The sequence below is a fragment of the Balaenoptera musculus genome, chromosome 1 (genome assembly GCF_009873245.2).
Source record: "Balaenoptera musculus isolate JJ_BM4_2016_0621 chromosome 1, mBalMus1.pri.v3, whole genome shotgun sequence".
Classification (NCBI taxonomy): Eukaryota; Metazoa; Chordata; class Mammalia; order Artiodactyla; family Balaenopteridae; genus Balaenoptera; species Balaenoptera musculus.
Genome location: NC_045785.1, coordinates 160,158,840 through 160,179,504, shown reverse-complemented (window position 1 = coordinate 160,179,504; position 20,665 = coordinate 160,158,840). Strand labels below are relative to the sequence as shown.

Genomic DNA, 20,665 nt, shown 5'->3' with positions numbered 1-20,665 from the left:
CCTTTAAGGGAGGATCTGTTTGTGCTAAACTCAGTTTTTGTCCAAAAATGTGTTTTCATATTTGTTTTCGAGGATAATTTCAGTGATATATAAACTATATGTTGACAACTATTTTTGCTTAGAATTTTGAAGATATTCCAGACTTCTGACTTCCACTGTTGTTGAAAAGTCATTTCTTTTTATTTGACCTAGGATTCACTGGTCTTCCTGATTTCAGAGAATTAGTTTGTCTCTATAAATCTGGGAAATATCTTTTAGAATATTGCCTTCTCCTTGCTATTCATGTTATATTTTTGGGGGATTCTGAATAAACGTATGTTAGATTTTCTCCCTGTATTGTCTGTAACTTTTAACTACTCATCTTTTTGTCTCTCTGTGCTACATTTTCTCTCTCCACTGCTTTTCTTATCTTTTGAGTTTGTTTTTATTGACTTAAGTAGGTACAAAAGAATATTTGTTAAGTTATGAAGAACCATGATGCAAAGAATACCTATGTACTCGCTACCAAGTTTTAGAAAAAGAAAATTACCGTTACTTGGAGTCCCTTTGTGTATTCTTCTCCATTCCATTCCCCTTTCTCTCCTCTCATAGGTAACTACTATTGTGGACTTTGTGTTTATGGTTTCCTTTGTGTTATTCATACTATTGCTACATGTGTTTGTATTCTTAGGCAATATTTTTTTTAGTTTTGTAGTCTTTTAAACTTTATATAAATGTAATTCTGCATGTATTTTTTCTACTTTTGTTTAATAATATACTCTGATGTTTGTTCATGTTGTTGCACTGTAGCTGCTACATTCTCATTGCTCCACTGAGGTTTTTTCCCCATTGAGTTCTAAATTTTACTTCATTTTTCATTCCAGAAGTTCTTTTTTTCCCCCCAAATCTACTTGACCAATTTTCATTATAATTTTTAAAGTTTATTCCTCATTAGCAAACTAAATCTTTGATTTCTTTAAACCTGTTAAACATACTTATTTTCTGTTCTCTGATCTTTTCAGTATCTGAATGAAGTCTTTGATAGCCTGATTCTGCTGGCTCTTGATCCTGATATCCTTGTTAAGGTTTTGTTATTTTGATTGTAAGCTCATTTTCTTTGGAACTTCATCTTTGAGAACTCTTTGAGATTCCAAAGAGTTCAAATATTTGGTGGTTTCTGTGGGTTGCTTGGAGCATTACCAACCTGAGACTACTTTATACTATTCTTCACCTGAATATTTTCTGGTACCATAGCTTGAATTCTGGCCACTAATTTGTATGAAGGGAAATTTTCTTTTTCTGTGTAGAAACTTTCAGCCATGGTCAAAATGAACAGCTTTATTGCTCGCAGTCCTGCACAGAGGGTGTTTGTCTCACTCACTTTTATGCTGATGATATAGCCCTATGGAGTTTAATGGGGGTTGGGGGGGTTAGCCCTAAGCTTTTTCTTCAGCCTCTGTGGACCTCAGGATGCTCAAAACAAGATCAGGGTCACCAGAACTGGATTTAGTAGCTAACCCTCAAGACCCAAGCCAGCTTGTATATCTTCCAACATTCCTACTGTTTCCACTTTTGGCTTTGCCAACTCCGTAATCTTTCAAAAAGATACTTTTATATTTCAGCCATCATTTTTCGTTGTTTACAATGGAAGAGTCATTTAGGAAATCTACTGTTCTATACATTGTAAATGAAAGATAATTTTAGATTTTTTTCTGTGCAGTTAAAGACATGTACCAAACTCAATTCCTGAGGTTACTGTGGGTTTGGACATTTTTCATGGACTTTCTCCTCTTTTACTGTAGTGGTAACTTTTCTAAAATAATAGCAATTTTTCCTGTTTTGTGTGTGAAATGTTCTTTGAGAGTAAATGAAGCAATAAGATTAATTGCATTGAACCCAGTCTTCGAAGAATCTAGGCACTCATGTATGTCCTTAGGACATCTGGCTTAATGAATCTTTACCCTCCTAAGTCTGTTTGGGAAATACTTTCTTAGGAGAGAATGTCTCAGACCCAAAGCACATAATGTGTAGTTCATAATCAGATTTTAGTTTCAGTTTATTTACTTTTGTATGGTAGCTTTTTCTTTTTCTTTTCTTTTTTCCCTTTCCCCTTGGCTAGAGATAATCAAGTGTCTTATAGTACAAATATATCATAATAATCTTACTTTAAAAAATATTTGCAGTGGAAGTATGCGAGACCTAACAGCACAAGTGACTGTAACAGCACAATTCCCAGAAGTGACTATCCAAGCCCTTGGAGAAGATGAAATAACATTAGAATCTGTGCTTCGTGGAAAGTTTGCTGCAGGTAAAGTAATGTTGCTGAAAATTTAGCAACATTATTGCTAAATTTAATAAGATTAATAATAAGCATATATTAAGATAAATAATACTAAGCATATATTGCAGTTCCTTTAATGTGGAAGAATAAAAGCAGAACCTGCTTAGAGTGGTCTTATATAAGTATATTACGTCTACAAGTACATACGTATTAATTTCTACCTACTTGAGCACATTTTCATTGAATCTCCTGGGGTATTATAGTTCATTTTTCCTTTTTGCAATACCATATATTTTATATCTCTTAGTATTGAGTATCTGCATTTGGAAAGTAGAAATGATACATGGCTGGTTTTCCTTTATAATTAGTAAGTTTTATCGGTGATGAGTTTAGATTAGAACCTGAACAGTCTTATGAGTAGAAAAACCTGATTGTAGTGCCCTAGGTGATACAATATATTCTGAAAGTCTTATTTCTTAATTCTATTAATCTGAACAAGACCTTAATAATAATGATGTTTTACATTATATAATACAGCAGAGAATTAGACCAGAGAAACCATTAAATTACGGATTTCAGTCTAGTGAAATATATTGCAGAAGACTTTTCTGAAAATGAGTTTTATAGCCATCCTGCCTAGCAGGAAGACAACAAAACATATAGATCAGTAATTTAGCTATTTATAGTACTATTCTCTTGAATATTGAAGGTAATAACAGTACTACTCTTACATGCTAGGTACTGTAACGATTTTTCATTGAGGTAACTACTAGGTTTTTCTAATTAGGCATTATTACTATTCTATGTAACTGAGAATCAAATAGGTTAAGTAACTTGGTCCCAGTTACATAGAAAGCAAGTGGCAAAAATGAGCTTTGAACCCGTGCGTTCTTGGTCCCCACTGTACCATGCTATTTTTTTAAAAACTCTAGCCTCTCTCAGCTATAATCTAGTATATACAGCTATCTGTTTGGATGCCTGGTAGACATCACAAATTTAGTAGTAAAAATTAACATCATTCATCTAGCTGTTCAAGGGAAAATTCAGGGTCTAGTTCTTGATTTTTCTGTATTACTCACCTCCCTATATATTATTCATCAGCAAGTAAATCCTTTTAGTTCTGCCTCTGAGATGAATCTCCAGTCAATCCACTTTTCTGTATTCATGACCACCAACCAAGCATAGGGTACCATCTCCCTACTTCTGCTCTGGTCCCACCTTATTGTCCATTCTCTGCTTAGCAGCTGGACTAACATTTAAAAATGTAAATCAGATTGTCACTGTCCTGCTTAAAACCCTCCAGTTACTTTAGATTGCATGAAGAATAAAATCCAGACATGACTAGTCAGGGGCCAAGAAGGGCTTCTGATATTTCCTATTATTATACTGGTTATGTCTCGTCTTCTCAGATTTTGAACTCTTCAGTGACAGATCATGAGTTATACTTTTATAACTCCCATAACACCTAGTTTAACTCTTAAGGTATAATGTAGTAAAAATATGAGTTTGGGAGTTAAACAGACTTGCGATCCACTTCTGGCTCTGGTATTCATAGCCATGTGGGTTTTGGGCAAGTCATTCATTCATACAGTTGTATGAAAGTTTAGCTGCCTTATTTCTGTATTGGGGTGTAACAAGGAGTAAGTGAGATAATGTATTTAAGCATATAACATGGTACCTTTACTGAATGGTTACTTTATTATTGCATTAGTAGTTGTTCAATTTATTTTACTAATTAGAGGACCACTCTGTTCTGTAAATGCTTAGATTTCAGTTTGGAGATAATGAGCTGTATATTATATATGCAAAAGAGCTAACTGCTATTTAGTTTTGTTGTATATATACAATATTAAAATAAGAAACATTTTTGTTTTTTTTCTTCTAGGGAAAAATGGACTTGCTTGCTTGGCTTGTGGTCCACAACTTGAGGTAGTAAACTCTCTAACAGGAGAGCGGTTGTCTGCATATAGATTCAGTGGAGTGAATGAACAGCCTCCTATAGTCCTAGCTGTGAAAGAATTCTCTTGGCAGAAGAGAACTGGATTGTTAATTGGATTGGAAGAAGCAGAAGGGAGTGTTCTCTGTCTTTATGACCTTGGTTTATCAAGAGTGGTTAAAGCAGTTGTTCTTCCTGGAAGGGTAGGTACTGCTTAAGATATGTGGACATTCTGCTTTCAAAACCGAACCCCTGCTGGTTACATGGGTGTGTTCACTTTGTGAAAATTCATTGAGCTATATACATTTGTAATTAGATTACTTTTATGGAAGTTTGTTGTTTTTCATTAAAAAGTTTAAAATAAAGAGGTTAAAAATATATTATCAAAGCAACATAACATTTAAAATAAAACTTTCCTTGGATAAAGATGTGGTGTGTGTATATATATACACACACACACACACACACACACACACACACACACACAATGGAATATTACTCAGCCATCAAAAAGAATGAAATAATGCCATTTGCAGCAACACGGATGGACCTAGAGATTATCATACTAAGCAAAGTAAGTCAGAAATATTAGAAAGTCTAATATTTAGACTCTAAAATATTTTAGTGTATCATATTTTAGACTCCACATATGATATCACTTATATGTGGAGTCTAAAATATGATACAATTCAACATATCTATGAAACAAAAACAGACTCAGAGATAGAACAGACTGTGGTTGCCGCAGGTGGGGTGGGGGTGGGGTGGGGGTGGGTAGGGGAGGGAAGGGATGGGGGCTACATATTCACAGAGGCAAGCTATTATGTACAGGATGGATAAACGACAGGGTCCTGCCATATGGCACAGGGAACTGTATTCAATGTCCTGTGACAAACCATAATAGAAAAGAAAATATGTATATATATATATAAAGAATATATATCTATGTACATGTATAACTGAGTCACTTTGCTGTACAGAAGAAATTAACACAACGTAAATCAATGAAATTTTTAAAAAATTAAAATATAACTTCCTTATTCTTGGTTAGAAAATTACAAAGTAAAAATAGTGATGACATGTAGTGTTCTAATCTTTTAGATGAAAAGTATCATCTGAATTTTGTTCTTACATCCAGTTGTGTTTTATGAGGGCACCAAAAGTTTATAAAAATATTATATTCATTACTATGGCATTTTTTCCTTGCCTCTGTTTTTTCTCTTTTAATTTGAGACTGTAGCCTTGTAGCAATATGTAAAATATGTCTTTATTACCATTTAAGATGTGACTAATATATTTAAATAGTGAGTTCATTTATATTCACCATTTATTAATTCTAACATATGTATGCCTTGATATGCCAGGCATCTTATCCAGTAGTAATTACAGAAGTTCTTTGAATTCAGGTTGTTTCTTCAGCAGATGTATTACTGCTCTTTTTACATGGTGAGAAAATGTATACACTTACAAATACAAAGACAAAAATCATGGAAGAGTAGAATTCTTTTTCTACCAGTGTGAAAGAAGTATGCACTTTACACACAAAAGTTTATGTAGGTATGTATGCATATATATGTATGTAATGTATATCATCATAGAAAAGAATTTTTAAAGTTAAAAGGGGGCTTAATGACAAAATAATAATTTTTTATAGTGAGGAAACCAACCCAGTGGGCTAATGTGGGGTCTGAAGTAATTTATAGCCTGGTATCTTATATGTACTTGCCAGTGATGATGATTTTAAAGACAGAATTATTTGACAATTTATTGAGTGCTTACTGTAAACCAAGCTATGTGCCAGATTTTGGGGGTAAGTGGATGAATTGAACTTGGTCCATGCTGTCCAAAAAGGCTTGTAGTCTAGTGGGAGAAGACAGATTATAGGATGATAGCATAAATATAATAAGTGCTTTGATAATTTTAGCACTTGGAACGTGGAGAACACCTGGATGATTTCTGTTCAAAAAGGTTGGACATTTTAGGCAAAAAGGCCAACATGTAAAAAGTCACGGTGTATGGAACATTTGGAAAACTAGTCTTATTGAGAATGGCGGGAGAGAAGGGAAGGAGGAAGTGGGTGCCAGAAATGATGAGGATTGAGATTGTGAATGGCCTTATTTGCAGTTAGGGGCCTCCTCCTAAAGTCTGTGGTGAAATCATTTTAAATTTAAAGTGGAATTGTAGTGTAAAAAGCTATTTGGTTGGGGTAGTTCAGGTAAATAAGGATGATGGACTGAACCGAGGAAGTGACATAAGAAATGGAGAAGATGGGACAGATTCAAAGTAGATTCCAGAGGTAACATGGACAGGACTTGTTGATCATTTGGATAAGAGTAATTGAGAAGGAATAAGAGTTAGATAAATTATTGGTTGCTTAATTGGATGAATGGTTGATATCACGTGGAATATAGGGGAAAGAAAAGATTGGGAGAGGAGTGATAGATACCTTCAAAAGGAGTTCAGTCAACTAGCTCTTTTTTTTTTAATTTATTTATTTTATTTATTTATTTTTGGCTGCGTTGGGTCTTCGTTTCTGCGCGCGGGCTTTCTCTAGTTGCGGCGAGCGGGGGCTAGTCTTTGTTGCAGTGCGCGGGCTTCTCATTGTGGTGGTTTCTCTTGTTGCGGAGCACGGGCTCTAGGCGCGTGGGCTTCAGTAGTTGTGGCACGCAGGCTCAGTAGTTGTGGCTCGCAGGCTCTAGAGTGCAGGCTCAGTAGTTGTGGCGCACGGGCTTAGTTGCTCCGCAGCATGTGGGATCTTCCTGGCCCAGGGCTTGAACCCGTGTCCCCTGAGTTGGCAGGCGGATTCTTAACCACTGCGCCACCAGGGAAGCCCCCACTAGCTCTTTTTTGACTAGGGCACAGTATCCCCTCTTAAATTTGCTTTTAACTGCCTCACTTTAAAATTAATTAAGGTAGCATTGTCGATAACTTCATGTATAGTATTTATATGAGGAATGCAAACAGATCCCTTACCCTTCACTGAAGGAAAGAAAGAGAACATGCTTTAGTATTTATAGACATTATTACATAATTTAGAAAAGGAAGACAATCCATGAAATTACAGCTTTCAGAATTAGAAACACTAAGGAATGTTTTGTGTACTAATGAAATATTGAGAAAGCCAGGGTTTTGTCTGTAATAATAAATTACAGCCTGAAACAAACTTTAACCTTACATTAGCACATAAACCATTGATAGCAAATTTCCTCTTTTCTTTCTAGAATATTCATCAGTGTTATAGTAGAAATCACCAAATACTTAATTATCAAATATCATACCTAATTAATTTTTGTGAATTAATAAGAAACAGAAGGAAAGCTAAGTGTAAACTAAAATACAGACTATTAGGTACAGACATTTAAAATTTGACTCATGAGATGAAGAGGAAGAATACAACTCCATGATGTAGCTACAGTATGATTTTCTTTAAGTAATTTCAGTCCTTGTTAAATGTCAGTGATCCAGTTACTGCCAAAGCTTTGTGTGAAGTCCATTATAATGTAGCCCTTTTAAAGAAGGTTAGACCTCTTCAGGCTATAGGGCATAAAAAGGACCTTTTTAAAAAAGTGTAAACAGTAAATTTTTCTGGAATGATTTATTTTTACTCCTCCTTAGAGGAGAGGCTATATACTTATACAGTAGCTGGTTAAGAGTTTTAAAGTGAGAAAAATCTAGGTTTCAGTTTTATACTTAATGACTGTGTGACTTGAATAACTCAGCTATTCTAAGCCTCAGGGTGTTTCATCTTTAAACAGGGATAATTATATATAGTCTGATATCAAAGGGTTATTGTGAATTGATTAGCATAACGCCTGGAATATAGTAAAGTCTTGATAAACATCAGTTATTATTCCAACTGTATCATGTAATTCTTGTTATATCTGAACATTTCATTATGTTATTCAGATTTGCAAGTATCAAATGCAGATTTGTGATTCCGTATTGGAAAATGTTAACATCTGTATAACTAATAACCTGCTTTAACCTCAGAATTTGTTGTGTTTTCTCACTTTGTATAAGAAAAGCAAATGATATATTCTGCTTTCTAGGTAACAGCTATTGAACCTATAATTAATCATGGAGGAGCCAGTGCAAGTACTCAGCATTTACACCCAAGTCTACGATGGCTTTTTGGTGTGGCAGCTGTGGTAACCGACGTTGGACAGATCCTTCTTATTGACCTGTGTTTGGATGAGTTGTCAGGCAATCAGAATGAAGTAGAGGCATCAGGTAATTAATTAGTCATTCTTTGCTTGAAACCAGAAATTAAGCACCTGAGTATTCTGATGCAATGGATTGATTTTTTTTTTTTTTAAATAGTCAAAAAATGTTATATGGAAACTTCTTTATGTATCTGTTTTAAAAAAATTGTTTGCTCCTCTTTTATTGTTTTGGGCACTATGGAGATGTTTTGCATGAGTTATTCTATTTTATTGATGAAGTGTTTATAGACTAAAGTAGGTCTTGAAAGAGATAGGGATATATTTCCAGATACACACTTGAATAATATATTCAAGTTATTAAGTAAATGCCAGAAGAAGGGCTGAAAGGTATAATATCTTGATCCTTATCAAACAGTATAAAATTATCCAACTATGTAGGATCTAACATAGTGTTTTTGGCATACTGTTTATGTTCCTACAGTAAGCCCAAGATAGAAATAAAGCAATAAATAACAGTAATTTAAAAGTCTTCCCTCACAAAATAACATCCTAAAATAGAACTAAAGCTACTTAAGTGAAGAGAGAGAATTTTCCCCCTTTAATACTAATGCATATATTTATAAATCTACTTCTCAAGTGTTTTTTGTTCTGTTATTTTTGTGATTTATGAGACTTACTTGATTGGTTTATGTAGGGAGGAGAGCTAACCTAAAAACTTCTAAAAATGTGTGTATTACCAATAAAGTTTCAGGAAAGGACTATTCCTTGAGGACCTTCTTGATTTTTAAAATAGTCCTGTTGGGACTTCTGGTGGTTCAGTGGTAGAGAATCCGTCTTACAATGCAGGGGACTCGGGTTTGATCCCTGGTCAGGAAACTAAGGTCCCATGTGCTGCGGGCCAACTAAGCCCACACCCTGTAACAACTGAGCTCAGGCGCCTCAACTAGAGAGCCTGCGTGCTGCAAACTACAGAGCCCACGTTCCCTGGAGCCTGTGCGCCACAACTAGAGAAGAGAAAACCTGCACGCCACAACTAGAGGGAAGCCCGTGTGCCTCAATGAAGATCCCGCATGCCACAACTAAGACCCAACGCAGCCAAAGATAAATAATATAATAAATAAATCTTAAAAAAAAAATAGTCCTGTAATATTAGTGCAGATCTGTTTATTTATGGATCAGCTAAGAAATAGATACAAATAATCAGTATTTTGTCCCAATTTATAATGAGTATAACTAATAAGAACTGTTGGTATGTAATAAAACTGATTAAAACTGCAAGTGGTAAAAATTATGTTTGACCAGAAATTAACTGAAGAAACAGATTATCTGATCAAAATTTAAATCTGCAAAATATGACGTAAAAAAGTTTGATTTGGTAGAAATAATGGCCACACATGCACTTAAGGCAAAAAAAATTCTCGTAATGATGGAAACTATACCTGGAAATTTGATATGTATTAAGATCTGATTGATCTTAATAAAATCCTGGGTAAAGTTTAAATGAAAAGAATTGATTAGTATAAATAACAGTAACTAAAAATGAATTTGTAGAATATTAGAAATGATTTAACTGCTCTTTGTAGAAAATTGATGAAGGAATTAGTCTTGATGGAGTTTTGTTCCAGAGTGGCTTGTAGATGATATCGCTATAGGTCTAAGGCTAATTAAAATACCTGTATTCATAATTAAAACTCTTCAGATCAAAATAGTAGAGTTGAAACATGCTTTATTTCAGGAGTCAATAGTTAGTAGTTAAATTCAACACAAGGGTAATTTTATAGTGAAACTCTCTGGATTGTAATCAAAGATCAGAATCTGTTTCTCAATTATGAGAATTAGGAAGCCATTGAATTTTATAGCATACAAAAAGTTGAGTTTTGGGGTTTAATGCAAAATTAATTTTTTGTTTACAGAAGTAATTTATAATTACAGCTATTTAGACTTCACTGAAACACACACAACATAAAAAATGAAGTTCCTAACATGATAAACATACTATAAATACTATTTTGCAACTTTTCCAAACTTAACAGTATTTCTTATACATCTTTCCATATCAGTGCATATAGAGTCTACTTTATTCTCTTAAATAAGTTTACAGTATTCCATTTATTAACTAGTTATTTTGGCAAAATGTAATCACTTGCTGTTTTCTGGGGGGAAAAAATCAAGCAGAATGGATTAGGAGGGTAATCATTCAAGTACAACGTGATAGGATTTTTTTCCCCCTTCATAACAGCGTTGAAGGAATCTGCTCTTGCACAACAGTTATATCAATGAATGGGCCTGAATTTTTTTTTATTTAAACATTTCAAACATCTTCAAGTAGATAGACCAGTATAAAAATTCCCACAAACCTGTTACCTAAATTCAAGTTAGTTTTCAAAATTTACCCATATGTGCATCTGTTCTCTTTTATTTCCCTTTTCCCCCCTTCTCTCTCTCTCTTTCTTTTTTTTTTTTTATTTTTATTTTTGGCTGCACCGTGTGGCATGCGGGATGTTAGTTCCCAGACCAGGGATCGAACCCTTGCCCCCTGCATTGGGAGCACGGAGTCTTAACCACTGGACCACCAGGGAAGTCACCCTTCTCTCTTTTTTACTCTGTACTAATCTAAAGCAAATAACGGTTATTTTACTACATAATCATGATGCCGTTTACCACTGTTAACGACATTAAACATGGACTTACATTTGACGGTTTGCCTCTCATGTCTCTTTGAATTTAGAGCAGTCCTCCCTCTATCCTCTCCTTATTCATTTATTTATTTTTAGTGCCACGGACTTGCTGAAGATGTTAGTTATCTGGTAAAATGCCCCACATTTTGGAATTATCTGTGTGTCTTCATGTGATGTCATTTACATTTTGTATTTTCTGCAATTGTAAGTTAGCTCTGATTAGATTGATTTAACACTTGACAAGTATACTTCAGAAGTGCTGGGTATTTCATAATGTATCACAGCAGGAGGCACATGGTGTCTTGTTTCATATTCAGTGATCAGTGGGTTCAGATGACGACAGCATGATCCATCAACCTTTGTACCAGTGGTTCTCAACTGGGGGTGATTTTTTGCCCTCTAGATTTTTGGTCATATCTGGAGACATTTTTGGCCATTAATACTGGAGGGAGATGATGCTACTTGGCGTCTGGTAGAAAGAAGCCAAGGATGCTGTGAACATCCTATAAAGCACAAGACAGCCCCCACAGCAAAGAATTATCTGACCCAAGATGTCAGTGGAGCCAAGGTTGAAAAACCATACTTTGTTGCATCCATTGAGATTGTTGCCTAGGTCTCTTGTGTCATTAGGGCTGCAAAAAAAAGATGATTTTAAAGTTCTGTTAATCTAAAGAATAATTTTCTGATTAACTAGGGCTATTTGTTCACCTTGAAATACAGTTTGTACAGAAAAGGGAGAATAAATGCTTATATTACTATTTAAGTACTAATTTTCAGAGTAAAGCTGGTACTCAGCTACTTTCAGTGTTTCAATTCAGTAAGGTCTCTTGTGAGTAAGGAGGGCAGGAACTCATGGGGTTTTATATATTGTACTTAATGTGTTTTATTCATTTTCATTATTGTCTTATGCTCAAAAATGTTCTGTTTTTGCTAACGAAGGCACCTTCATGTAGTCTGACACATCCCCTCAGATTTTGATAGCTTCCTAGATTTCTGGCACAGGATGTGCCAGGCTCATCTTATATATTTTCTGCTTCTGACTTGGAACCAGCCATTCTCCAAGGGGAATATTTAGGTTGTTAGTTCTAAATTTGAATAAAGAAACCATCAGCTTTATTTATGATTGTTAAGGAAATTGTTTAATTCTTTTAAAATAAAGTCTACTTTAGATAATATTTGATGTGTACTATGAGATTTTTAAGAAATCATACAATTAAATGTACTTTGAAAATTATAGCATTTAAAATAAAGGTGTTTATTTTATAGTTCAGTATGCTTTGTTATCACTAATCTTATATTAATTGACCCCAGTAGTTTTCAGTTGCTGCTTGAATAATGGGCGACACACTTGCTTTTATGCTGTTTATAGTTTGTTAATCTTACTTGTCTTACTTATTTACTTATCAGACCTTGAAGTTATAACTGGTATCCCAGCTGAAGTACCACACATCAGAGAAAATGTGATGCGAGAGGGACGCCATCTGTGTTTTCAATTAGTAAGCCCATCAGGAACAGCCGTTTCAACCCTTAGTTACATAAACCGGACAAATCAGCTTGCTGTTGGTTTTTCTGATGGGTATCTAGCACTTTGGAATATGAAAAGCATGAAAAGAGAGTAAGTACAACTTTTTCTCTTTGATTATGTGATTATTGGTAATTTCTTTGTGAATGTAACTTGTTCTCAATTACTAATATTTAAAAATTAGCATAAACAGGAAAAGATAGGATAATGATTGAATGACTATGTAATTTTCCATTGCATTAAATCATAACTTGGTATAATAAAGGAGTGACCTAGCACATGAATTTAGGTTGATTCAGTGTATTTAAAAGGCATTTCAGGGAATTTCCTGGTGGTCCAGTGATTAGGACCCTGCTTTCACTGCTGTGGCCCGGATTCAGTCCCTGGTCGGGGAACTAAGGTCCTGCAAGCAGTGTGGCTCGGCCAGGGGAAAAAAAGGCATTGCAGTCATTGTGGTGTTCAATTTGCCAGTAACTATGACTCTGTTAAGATAAACTATGTATTTGTATAGTATGAATTCCTTCAGAAGTACTTTTCTACATAACCATATGTGTAAGGTAGTTTAATAATAGTAGTTCTCAGTTGACAGAAAAACAAAAGCTTTTTTAAAAAGTTACAAAATACTGTGTTTAAAATTTTTTATGCTGTCAAAAACTTCCCCCAAGTATAATTATATTGATACTTTTTATTAATCTTTATTTTGTTAAAATTGCTGAGGGGGCTTCCCTGGTGGCGCAGTGGTTGAGAATCTGCCTGCTAATGCAGGGGACACGGGTTCGAGCCCTGGTCTGGGAAGATCCCACATGCCACGGAGCAGCTGGGCCCGTGAGCCACAACTACTGAGCCTGCGTGTCTGGAGCCTGTGCTCCACAACAAGAGAGGCCGCGATAGTGTGAGGCCCGCGCACCGCGATGAAGAGTGGCCCCCACTTGCCACAACTAGAGAAAGCCCTCGCACAGAAATGAAGACCCAACACAGCCAAAAATAAATAAATAAATAAATAAATAAAGTAGCTATAAAAAAAATTAAAAAAAAAAAAAATGCAAACTCTCCAGCCTTACCCCAGACCTACTGAATCAGAAACTCTGGGGGAAAAAAAAAAAAAAAAAATTGCTGAGGAATTGACTCTTTATTGAGGGAGGTAAGGCACTATAGGTTTTAAGTCTAATCTCTGTTAAGAGTTAAGTAGATACCTATTTGTCTCTTAAGTTGTCAATTTAATATTTATTTCTTCTTTTTTCTTCCAAGTAATATTGGAATATTTTCTTGAGTAATTTGTCTTGCAAATGAGTCAACAAAATAGTCACCCTTACAAACTTTCTGCTCAGTTCGTCTCACCAACAAATTGGTACCTACTTGGCTGTGTTTGGTTATAAATATTTGCCAAGTTTGAAGTGAAGGAAAAAGAGAGAGGTAGAAAATAAAAAGATTCTCATCTATACCCATTTTTTACTGTTGGGTTCTTTGATGATATTAGTGTTACTAGCCCCTTAAGTAAACATTGACTGTCCTTGCACTTCTTCAAAGTCAAATTTTTCTGCAAAGTGCCAGTGATGAAGTGGCAATGGTATTGCCTAGTAGCTCCCTATGGGAAGTCCATCTCGACTCTCTTTGTTGATACCTTTTCATCAGCTCTTGTTTTTGAATAGCTCCCAAAGGAGTGCCTGGAGAACCTGGCTTTTACAGTGTTTTCTTTAGCGCTATCATCTCTTCACTGATTATGCTTTTCCAAAGGGTTTGTGAGAACTCTTCAGATTCTTACTCATTCTGTTGTTGTAATGGGGAAATTGACTCTAAACCCAAGCAGCTGAAATAGAGTGTTGTGGCAGTATTTCATCTCTTTCTAGAGTACCTGTTATTGGGGAACAGTACATCATGGCATACGTTTACACGCCTGGAAGGACTAGTTCACGCATGTGTATATGCATGTGCTTTAGTAATTTTAACCCTTCCCAGTTCTACCTGGGAGATGGGGTGCCATGCTCATTGTCTTGATGTCTTGTACCCTGTGTATTTTTGAAGATAAGACGATTGTATGAACAGCAGCTGCTCTAACCCAAATTCTTACATGAGGCATCTTCTTCCTTTTCACGAAATTATAACTTAAAAGTATGAAGTGTACTGATTTTTGTGCCTATTATAGATACTACACACAGTTGGAAGGTGGAAGAGTTCCTGTATATGCTGTCACTTTTCAAGAACCTGAGAATGATCCTCGTAATTGCTGTTACTTGTGGGCTGTTCAGTCTACACAAGATAGGTAAGTGTGATACATATGGTTTTAAATATGTGTCAGGAATGGAGTAGCAGTTAATTTCTTTTGCAAAGCTTTGTACTGTGTTGTCTCTTTTTAGTGAAAGCGACATAAATTCAGTGAATTAGAAAGTGGTAGTTGAAATGACTTTAAAAGGTAAATGATTGTTTCTGCATGTTTGAGTAATTCTGAGATATCAGTAAGAAGAAATGGTGCTTGCTTGACCTGTTTAGGTGTTATTTCAGAGAGTAAGCCAATACACATGAGTAGGCAACCTCTTATTCCTTAGGCAATTTTTATGGCCTTCTATGTTCTCTCATAAGAACATTTTTTCTCTTTTATAATCTCATTCCTTTTTTCTCTTTGTTGTGTATGCCTCTCTCATTTTTATGTATCTGTACTGTGTTCTCTAGTCCCTCTACTTGCCTTTTGCAGTATATTCCTAGGGTTAATTCAGTTAATTTTTCTGTCTTTCATAAGCTTTAATTTTATTCCAGCTATAGCTTGTGAGAAATCTTTCCTTTCAATTTAATTTCAAACTGGTTAAGCTTGTTCATTTCCAATGCTAGGACAGTGTAAGTATTGATTTTCTCTTATTTTTCATTGGTGTTTAGTACTTTCTTTGATGATCAATGAAACAATTAAGTCTGTGGTATAAATGACATGATCTTGATAACTGCTCCTAATACTTTCTCTTCCCAAGTCCATACATGAATTGTGGTCAACTTGGGTTTTGGTGTTAGATGTCCTCACTTTGAGGTTTTGTCTTACGCTTTAGTGAGTAAGTCAGTGAAGGAAGAATTGATTTGTCACATTTTCAATCCTGGAGGAAAATAGAAATAAAAATATAGAGACAGCTATTGGGATATTCCTCATTAAGTGAAATCCGTATTTCCATCCATCTGAGTGTAATGTGGGCTGGCAGCAGCTTGAGTAATGTGCCTTGTGAAGGCTCCATGTGGTGAATGAGAAGGGACGTTTATCTGAACAATTTTTGTATCCCATTTATTTTTTCTTCCAATATTGCCTAAGTAAAGCACACCTATTGAAGAAAGGGAGAAGGAATATTGGGTAAATAGTTATAGTCTCAGCCACATAAGATGTCACCTAAAATATGCAAGCAACATAAGCTTTAGTTAATTAGAATCAATAGAGAATTAAATCAGTTATTATTTCAAAGGACTACATTTTGTGAAAACAACCAAGTAAAACTAAATTCTTTACAGTGACCTCAGTTTTGTCACATGCACTCAATATTGTATGCAGATTAAATTTATTTGGACAATAAAAGGTACTTAATGCATTAATACGATATTATTTCTCCTTAGCTAATTTCTGTTTCTTTCAGTGAAGGGGATGTTTTGAGTTTGCATCTGCTTCAGCTGGCCTTTGGTGACAGAAAGTGTTTGGCATCAGGACAAATTTTATATGAGGTAAATGGTAATGGTAGTATGGGTTCAGAGTACCATTTTGTTCATTGTTTGCCTGTTTTAAGTCTTTGTTTTAAGATACTGAGATATTGAAATGTTATTCTTCTATTCAAGTTAATACTGTATTCGTAATGTAATGGAAAAAGTATTAGATTAGGGATCAGGAGACTGGTGTTTTACCAAGGTAGCAATCTTAAAATCTTCTGGTGTCATTTTCCTCTAAAATGAGGGGATTAGACAAGGCTCAAACTTTTGGCCTAATTGGTAGCCAGGAAAAATAACCCCACTTTCTTGCTCTAAGATAACAAGCAGTAAGCCATGGGGTGACTTTATAGTCTTGTCACTTGCAATTGTAAAAGAGGATAAATGCATCTAGCGTTTTAGATGACTATTTTTCTGGCTGAATTCTTGAGGAAATAGTGGGGTGCTGCTAGTAGCCGTATTTGGTTAGCCATCACATTAACTTCTCTAGAACAGGCTTTCTTAACCTAGTATTTGAGGGTATGTGGTTGGGTTTTAGGGAATTTGTGAAGCCCCTGAATTATGTGTGGCATCTTTATGATCACAGTGTCCTCGTCGTCCCTCCCCCCGCCCCCCAATCCTCCAGTTCCACATCTGTGGATTCAACCAATCTTGGATCAAAAATATGCAGGGCGGGGCGGGGCGGGGAGGGGGAATTCCACAGGGTTCCAAAAAGCAAAACTTGACTTTTCTGTGCCACAGCAACTATTTACGTATTATTCACATTGTATTAGGTATTATAAGTAATCTAGAAATGATTTAAAGTATATGGGAGGATGTGTGTAGGTTATATGCAAATATTACTCCATTTTATATGAGGGACTTGAGCATCCACAGATTTTGGTATCCGAAGAGGGTCCTGGAACCAATCCCCCATGGACAGCAAGGGACAACTGTATGCATTTTTCTGGGGAAAAATTCATAGCTTTTGTCAGATTGTTACAGGGATCAGTGAACAAAAATTTAAGAACTACTGTTTTAGAGCAAGAACTTCAGTGAAAACACAGAAGTAGGTTTGCTGGTCTAGAGTATACGTATATATAATTTTAATGCTTAGGTCCGGTTTACACCCCAACCAGTAGTGCATGAAGGTTCCCGTGTTCGGTAACAGCTTTAGAAGATTTCTTGGTAATTATTTTTGAGAGACTAAATTTAGTCTTTTTATTTGTGTTTTATGCTATATAAAATTTTAGAACCCTTTTCAATAATTTGTTCTCTTCAGTCTTTTAACTTTTTTTTCTTTGTATTGTAAGAAAACTCTTTTAGAGAACATTTAATTTTAGAATGACTTTTTCCTAGAATCCTATTAGGATATAGATTGCTGTACGTTTTCTATTTCAGGGGTTAGAGTACTGTGAAGAAAGATATACACTGGACCTCACAGGTGGCATGTTTCCTTTGAGGGGCCAGACTGGTAATACCAAACTTTTGGGATGTCAAACTGTAGAGAAATTTCGATCTCATGGTGACAGGGAGGAAGGCATGAATGAAGGTTGGTTAAAAGTACTCTTATTATATATCATGTGAATACTTGATTTAAGATTTATCTTGATTTAAGATATATGACAGGTATTGTTTTCTATAGTTCATTGGAATACTAATTGTGGAATTTATTCAGATCTGTATGAGATATGAGGTATGTCCTGCTCTCCAGATTGCCATGTGTAGAACTCAAGAATTGAATAGATTAAGAAAATGAAGAACCCTTGTATTTTGATCCAGCTCTCAAAACAGACAGACATACAAAAAAAGGTCTCTAGTTGTAACTAGTATGAATAATCTGAATAGTCTCTGAATAATGTTTACCTCTGTATTTTTTGAGACGTATACGGCAAACATGCTTTGGTTGCCTTGAATTTTTTGTCTCCTTTAGTGTTATTCCTTCTTCCTGGTAAACATCCTGGCATAGTGAAAATTGCATAGATCTTAGAATCCAACCAACATGGATTCAAGTCCCAGCTCTGTCACTAGTTGTAACCTTTCATAAATTATTTAACATTTGTGACTGAGCCTCTTGTTTCCTTACCTGTGAGGGGAATAATACATTTATACCTTCTGCAAAGGGTCGGTTGTGAGGATTGAATGTGATAATGGGATAGGTTTATTCAGTTCTGGGAATGCCCAGTGGGGCCCTGATTTTGTTTGTTCTTATTGGGATTCATTCTCATGGTTAGCTCATTCATTCCAGAGATTGCCTCTGTCCTAGTCCCTGCATCTGTATTTGTGATCCATTCTTCACATCCAAGTAAACACGTCAAAACAGAACTTATCAAACCCTGTCTCTTATTCCCCACTCACATCTTCTTTTTTATATTGCCTATTAGTTGTGCCTCAGATTTTTACTTTCCTCTTTCCTTCTATTGATCTCTTAACTTTGTTCCTATCCTTCTAGGCCAGCCACCATCCAGGTACCTATCTCCCCCCACCCCACCCGTTACCATATAGCTGGATCAATCCTTCTCAACTAGAATTCTTCTAAAGAATTAAGCCCTAAAGCCTAAAGGCATCATCCATTTTAAGTATTGATATTCTCTGGTAGCAGTGACATATTCATGGGAGAATTTTCATTCAAATTGTTTTCTACTTTTCTACCTACAATACCTCGAAGTTGCCAATGAGTACTTTTTAATAAGGTCTTCTTGACATAGAAAAACAGTCAACATACAAGTGAATGAATCTCTTCTTACAGAATAAATGATAGAAATGTGTCTTGACAAATCAAATCAAATATGAATTAAGCCTCTTAATTTATGAGAAAGTCTTGCTCTAATTTTATTTGGGGGATTTATTTTGAGATTATTTATTCTATTTTTTAAAATAATCTTCTTTTCTTTTAGCTCTGTCTCCTGACACCAGTGTTTCAGTCTTTACCTGGCAGGTGAATATATATGGACAGGGAAAGCCTTCTATATATTTGGGGCTTTTCGACATAAATCGTTGGTATCATGCACAAATGCCAGATTCGTTAAGGTATGATTTTTCTCTCTCTCTCTATGTATATATGTATGTATTTATTTATATATACATATATAGGAATTTTTATGTGTAGCAGTTCATTGACTTAATAATTGTGTAAAATTTTCTTTTAGATCAGGAGAATATCTACATAATTGCTCTTATTTTGCATTGTGGTCACTGGATTCTGTTGTAAGTAGGACTTCTTCACATTACATCTTGGATATATTAGTACATGAGAGAAGTTTAAGTCGAGGAGTTCCTCCTTCATATCCACCTCCTGAGCAGTTTTTTAACCCAAGTACTTACAACTTTGGTATGTATTTCTTTAACATTACCTTTTGAGAAGAATAACATGCAGGAGTATGTGTTTGTATTTGTGCTGTGTGTATGTGTATGTATAGTGTATTGTTCATTTCTCATTGTTATTAGTTAATATATGGATAAGTTAGGAAGTTAACTTGATATATGCACACAAGAAGTTTAGTGTTTATATGTTTTATAGAGAAATTATCAGTATTTTGAATTTGCTAGAAAAGATATTAACTTTCATATTAAGTGCACTTGTGATAAGGTTTGGTATCTTGTTAGGATAGAAATACGTGGACAAATTACTTAAAAATTTATTGTATATAGTAATTCCATACCTTGCCTAGGAATCTGTAATTAGGATAAATTTTATTGTATTAATACCATCCCAAATATAATATGTAAGTGGATTTTTTTTTAATCTTTTTTTTTTTTTTTTTTTTAGATGCCACTTGTTTGTTAAACTCAGGAGTTGTTCATATAACTTGTAGTGGTTTTCAGAAGGAGGTAGGTAACAAATAACAATTTGGACAGAGTGTTTCTTCTTGAACTGAAGTCAGATCATGGATTTAAACTTTACTTAGTGTTATTTATATAAACTATTGTTTCGTCTTAAAAGGTAGCTTCTGCTAGGTTTGTGAGATTAGCAGCTAGTAGCATCAGTTACTGATGGCAGCCTTCTAGGCTCTAAGGTATTGGGATGTTTTTAGCAGCTTTAAATGGATGTTAGCTCCTGAACCTCAAGCAAAAGTAAATCAGTGCTTTACTGCATCCCTTTTTATCCATCCTCTTAATTCTCTTCCTTCTCAGAAAGCTTATGGGTAAATAAAGTAATGCAAAGAAGGTACCTAGCCCAGTGGCACAGTGACTGGCCCAGAGTGGGTTATGACTGTATGTTGAAAATACTTTTCCAGGAAAACACAAAGTAGCAGACCCTTTAAATGATAATCAGCTAGATGTGGATGAATGCCATATTTATACTTCATATCAGATCTCTTTCACATTAGACCAAGAGGAATAAACTGCAAGATTTTTCCTTTGTGTATTAAGTTTGTTAAGATCTGTTACCAAGTCTGTCAGCTTTATACAAGGTAACAGGGTTACCTTACATATAAACAACTTAAAATATCCTTATCA

The 20,665-nt window shown here is 35.1% G+C and overlaps 1 protein-coding gene across 4 annotated transcripts in view; it reads left to right on the top strand.

The window, feature by feature from the left end:
• The window catches only part of AHCTF1 (AT-hook containing transcription factor 1), an 83,951-nt gene that overhangs the window by 11,282 nt on the left and 52,004 nt on the right, over nt 1-20,665 (top strand). For all 4 annotated transcript variants that reach the window (XM_036843410.1, XM_036843400.1, XM_036843393.1 and 1 more), the window contains exons 2-11: nt 2,163-2,287; nt 4,146-4,399; nt 8,246-8,426; nt 12,445-12,652; nt 14,703-14,819; nt 16,162-16,246; nt 17,606-17,756; nt 19,102-19,234; nt 19,354-19,535; nt 19,974-20,035. In XM_036843410.1, the coding sequence (XP_036699305.1) occupies nt 2,170-2,287; nt 4,146-4,399; nt 8,246-8,426; nt 12,445-12,652; nt 14,703-14,819; nt 16,162-16,246; nt 17,606-17,756; nt 19,102-19,234; nt 19,354-19,535; nt 19,974-20,035 (1,491 nt within the window). In that variant the 5' untranslated portion in view covers nt 2,163-2,169. The remainder of the gene's footprint in view (nt 1-2,162; nt 2,288-4,145; nt 4,400-8,245; nt 8,427-12,444; nt 12,653-14,702; nt 14,820-16,161; nt 16,247-17,605; nt 17,757-19,101; nt 19,235-19,353; nt 19,536-19,973; nt 20,036-20,665) is intronic.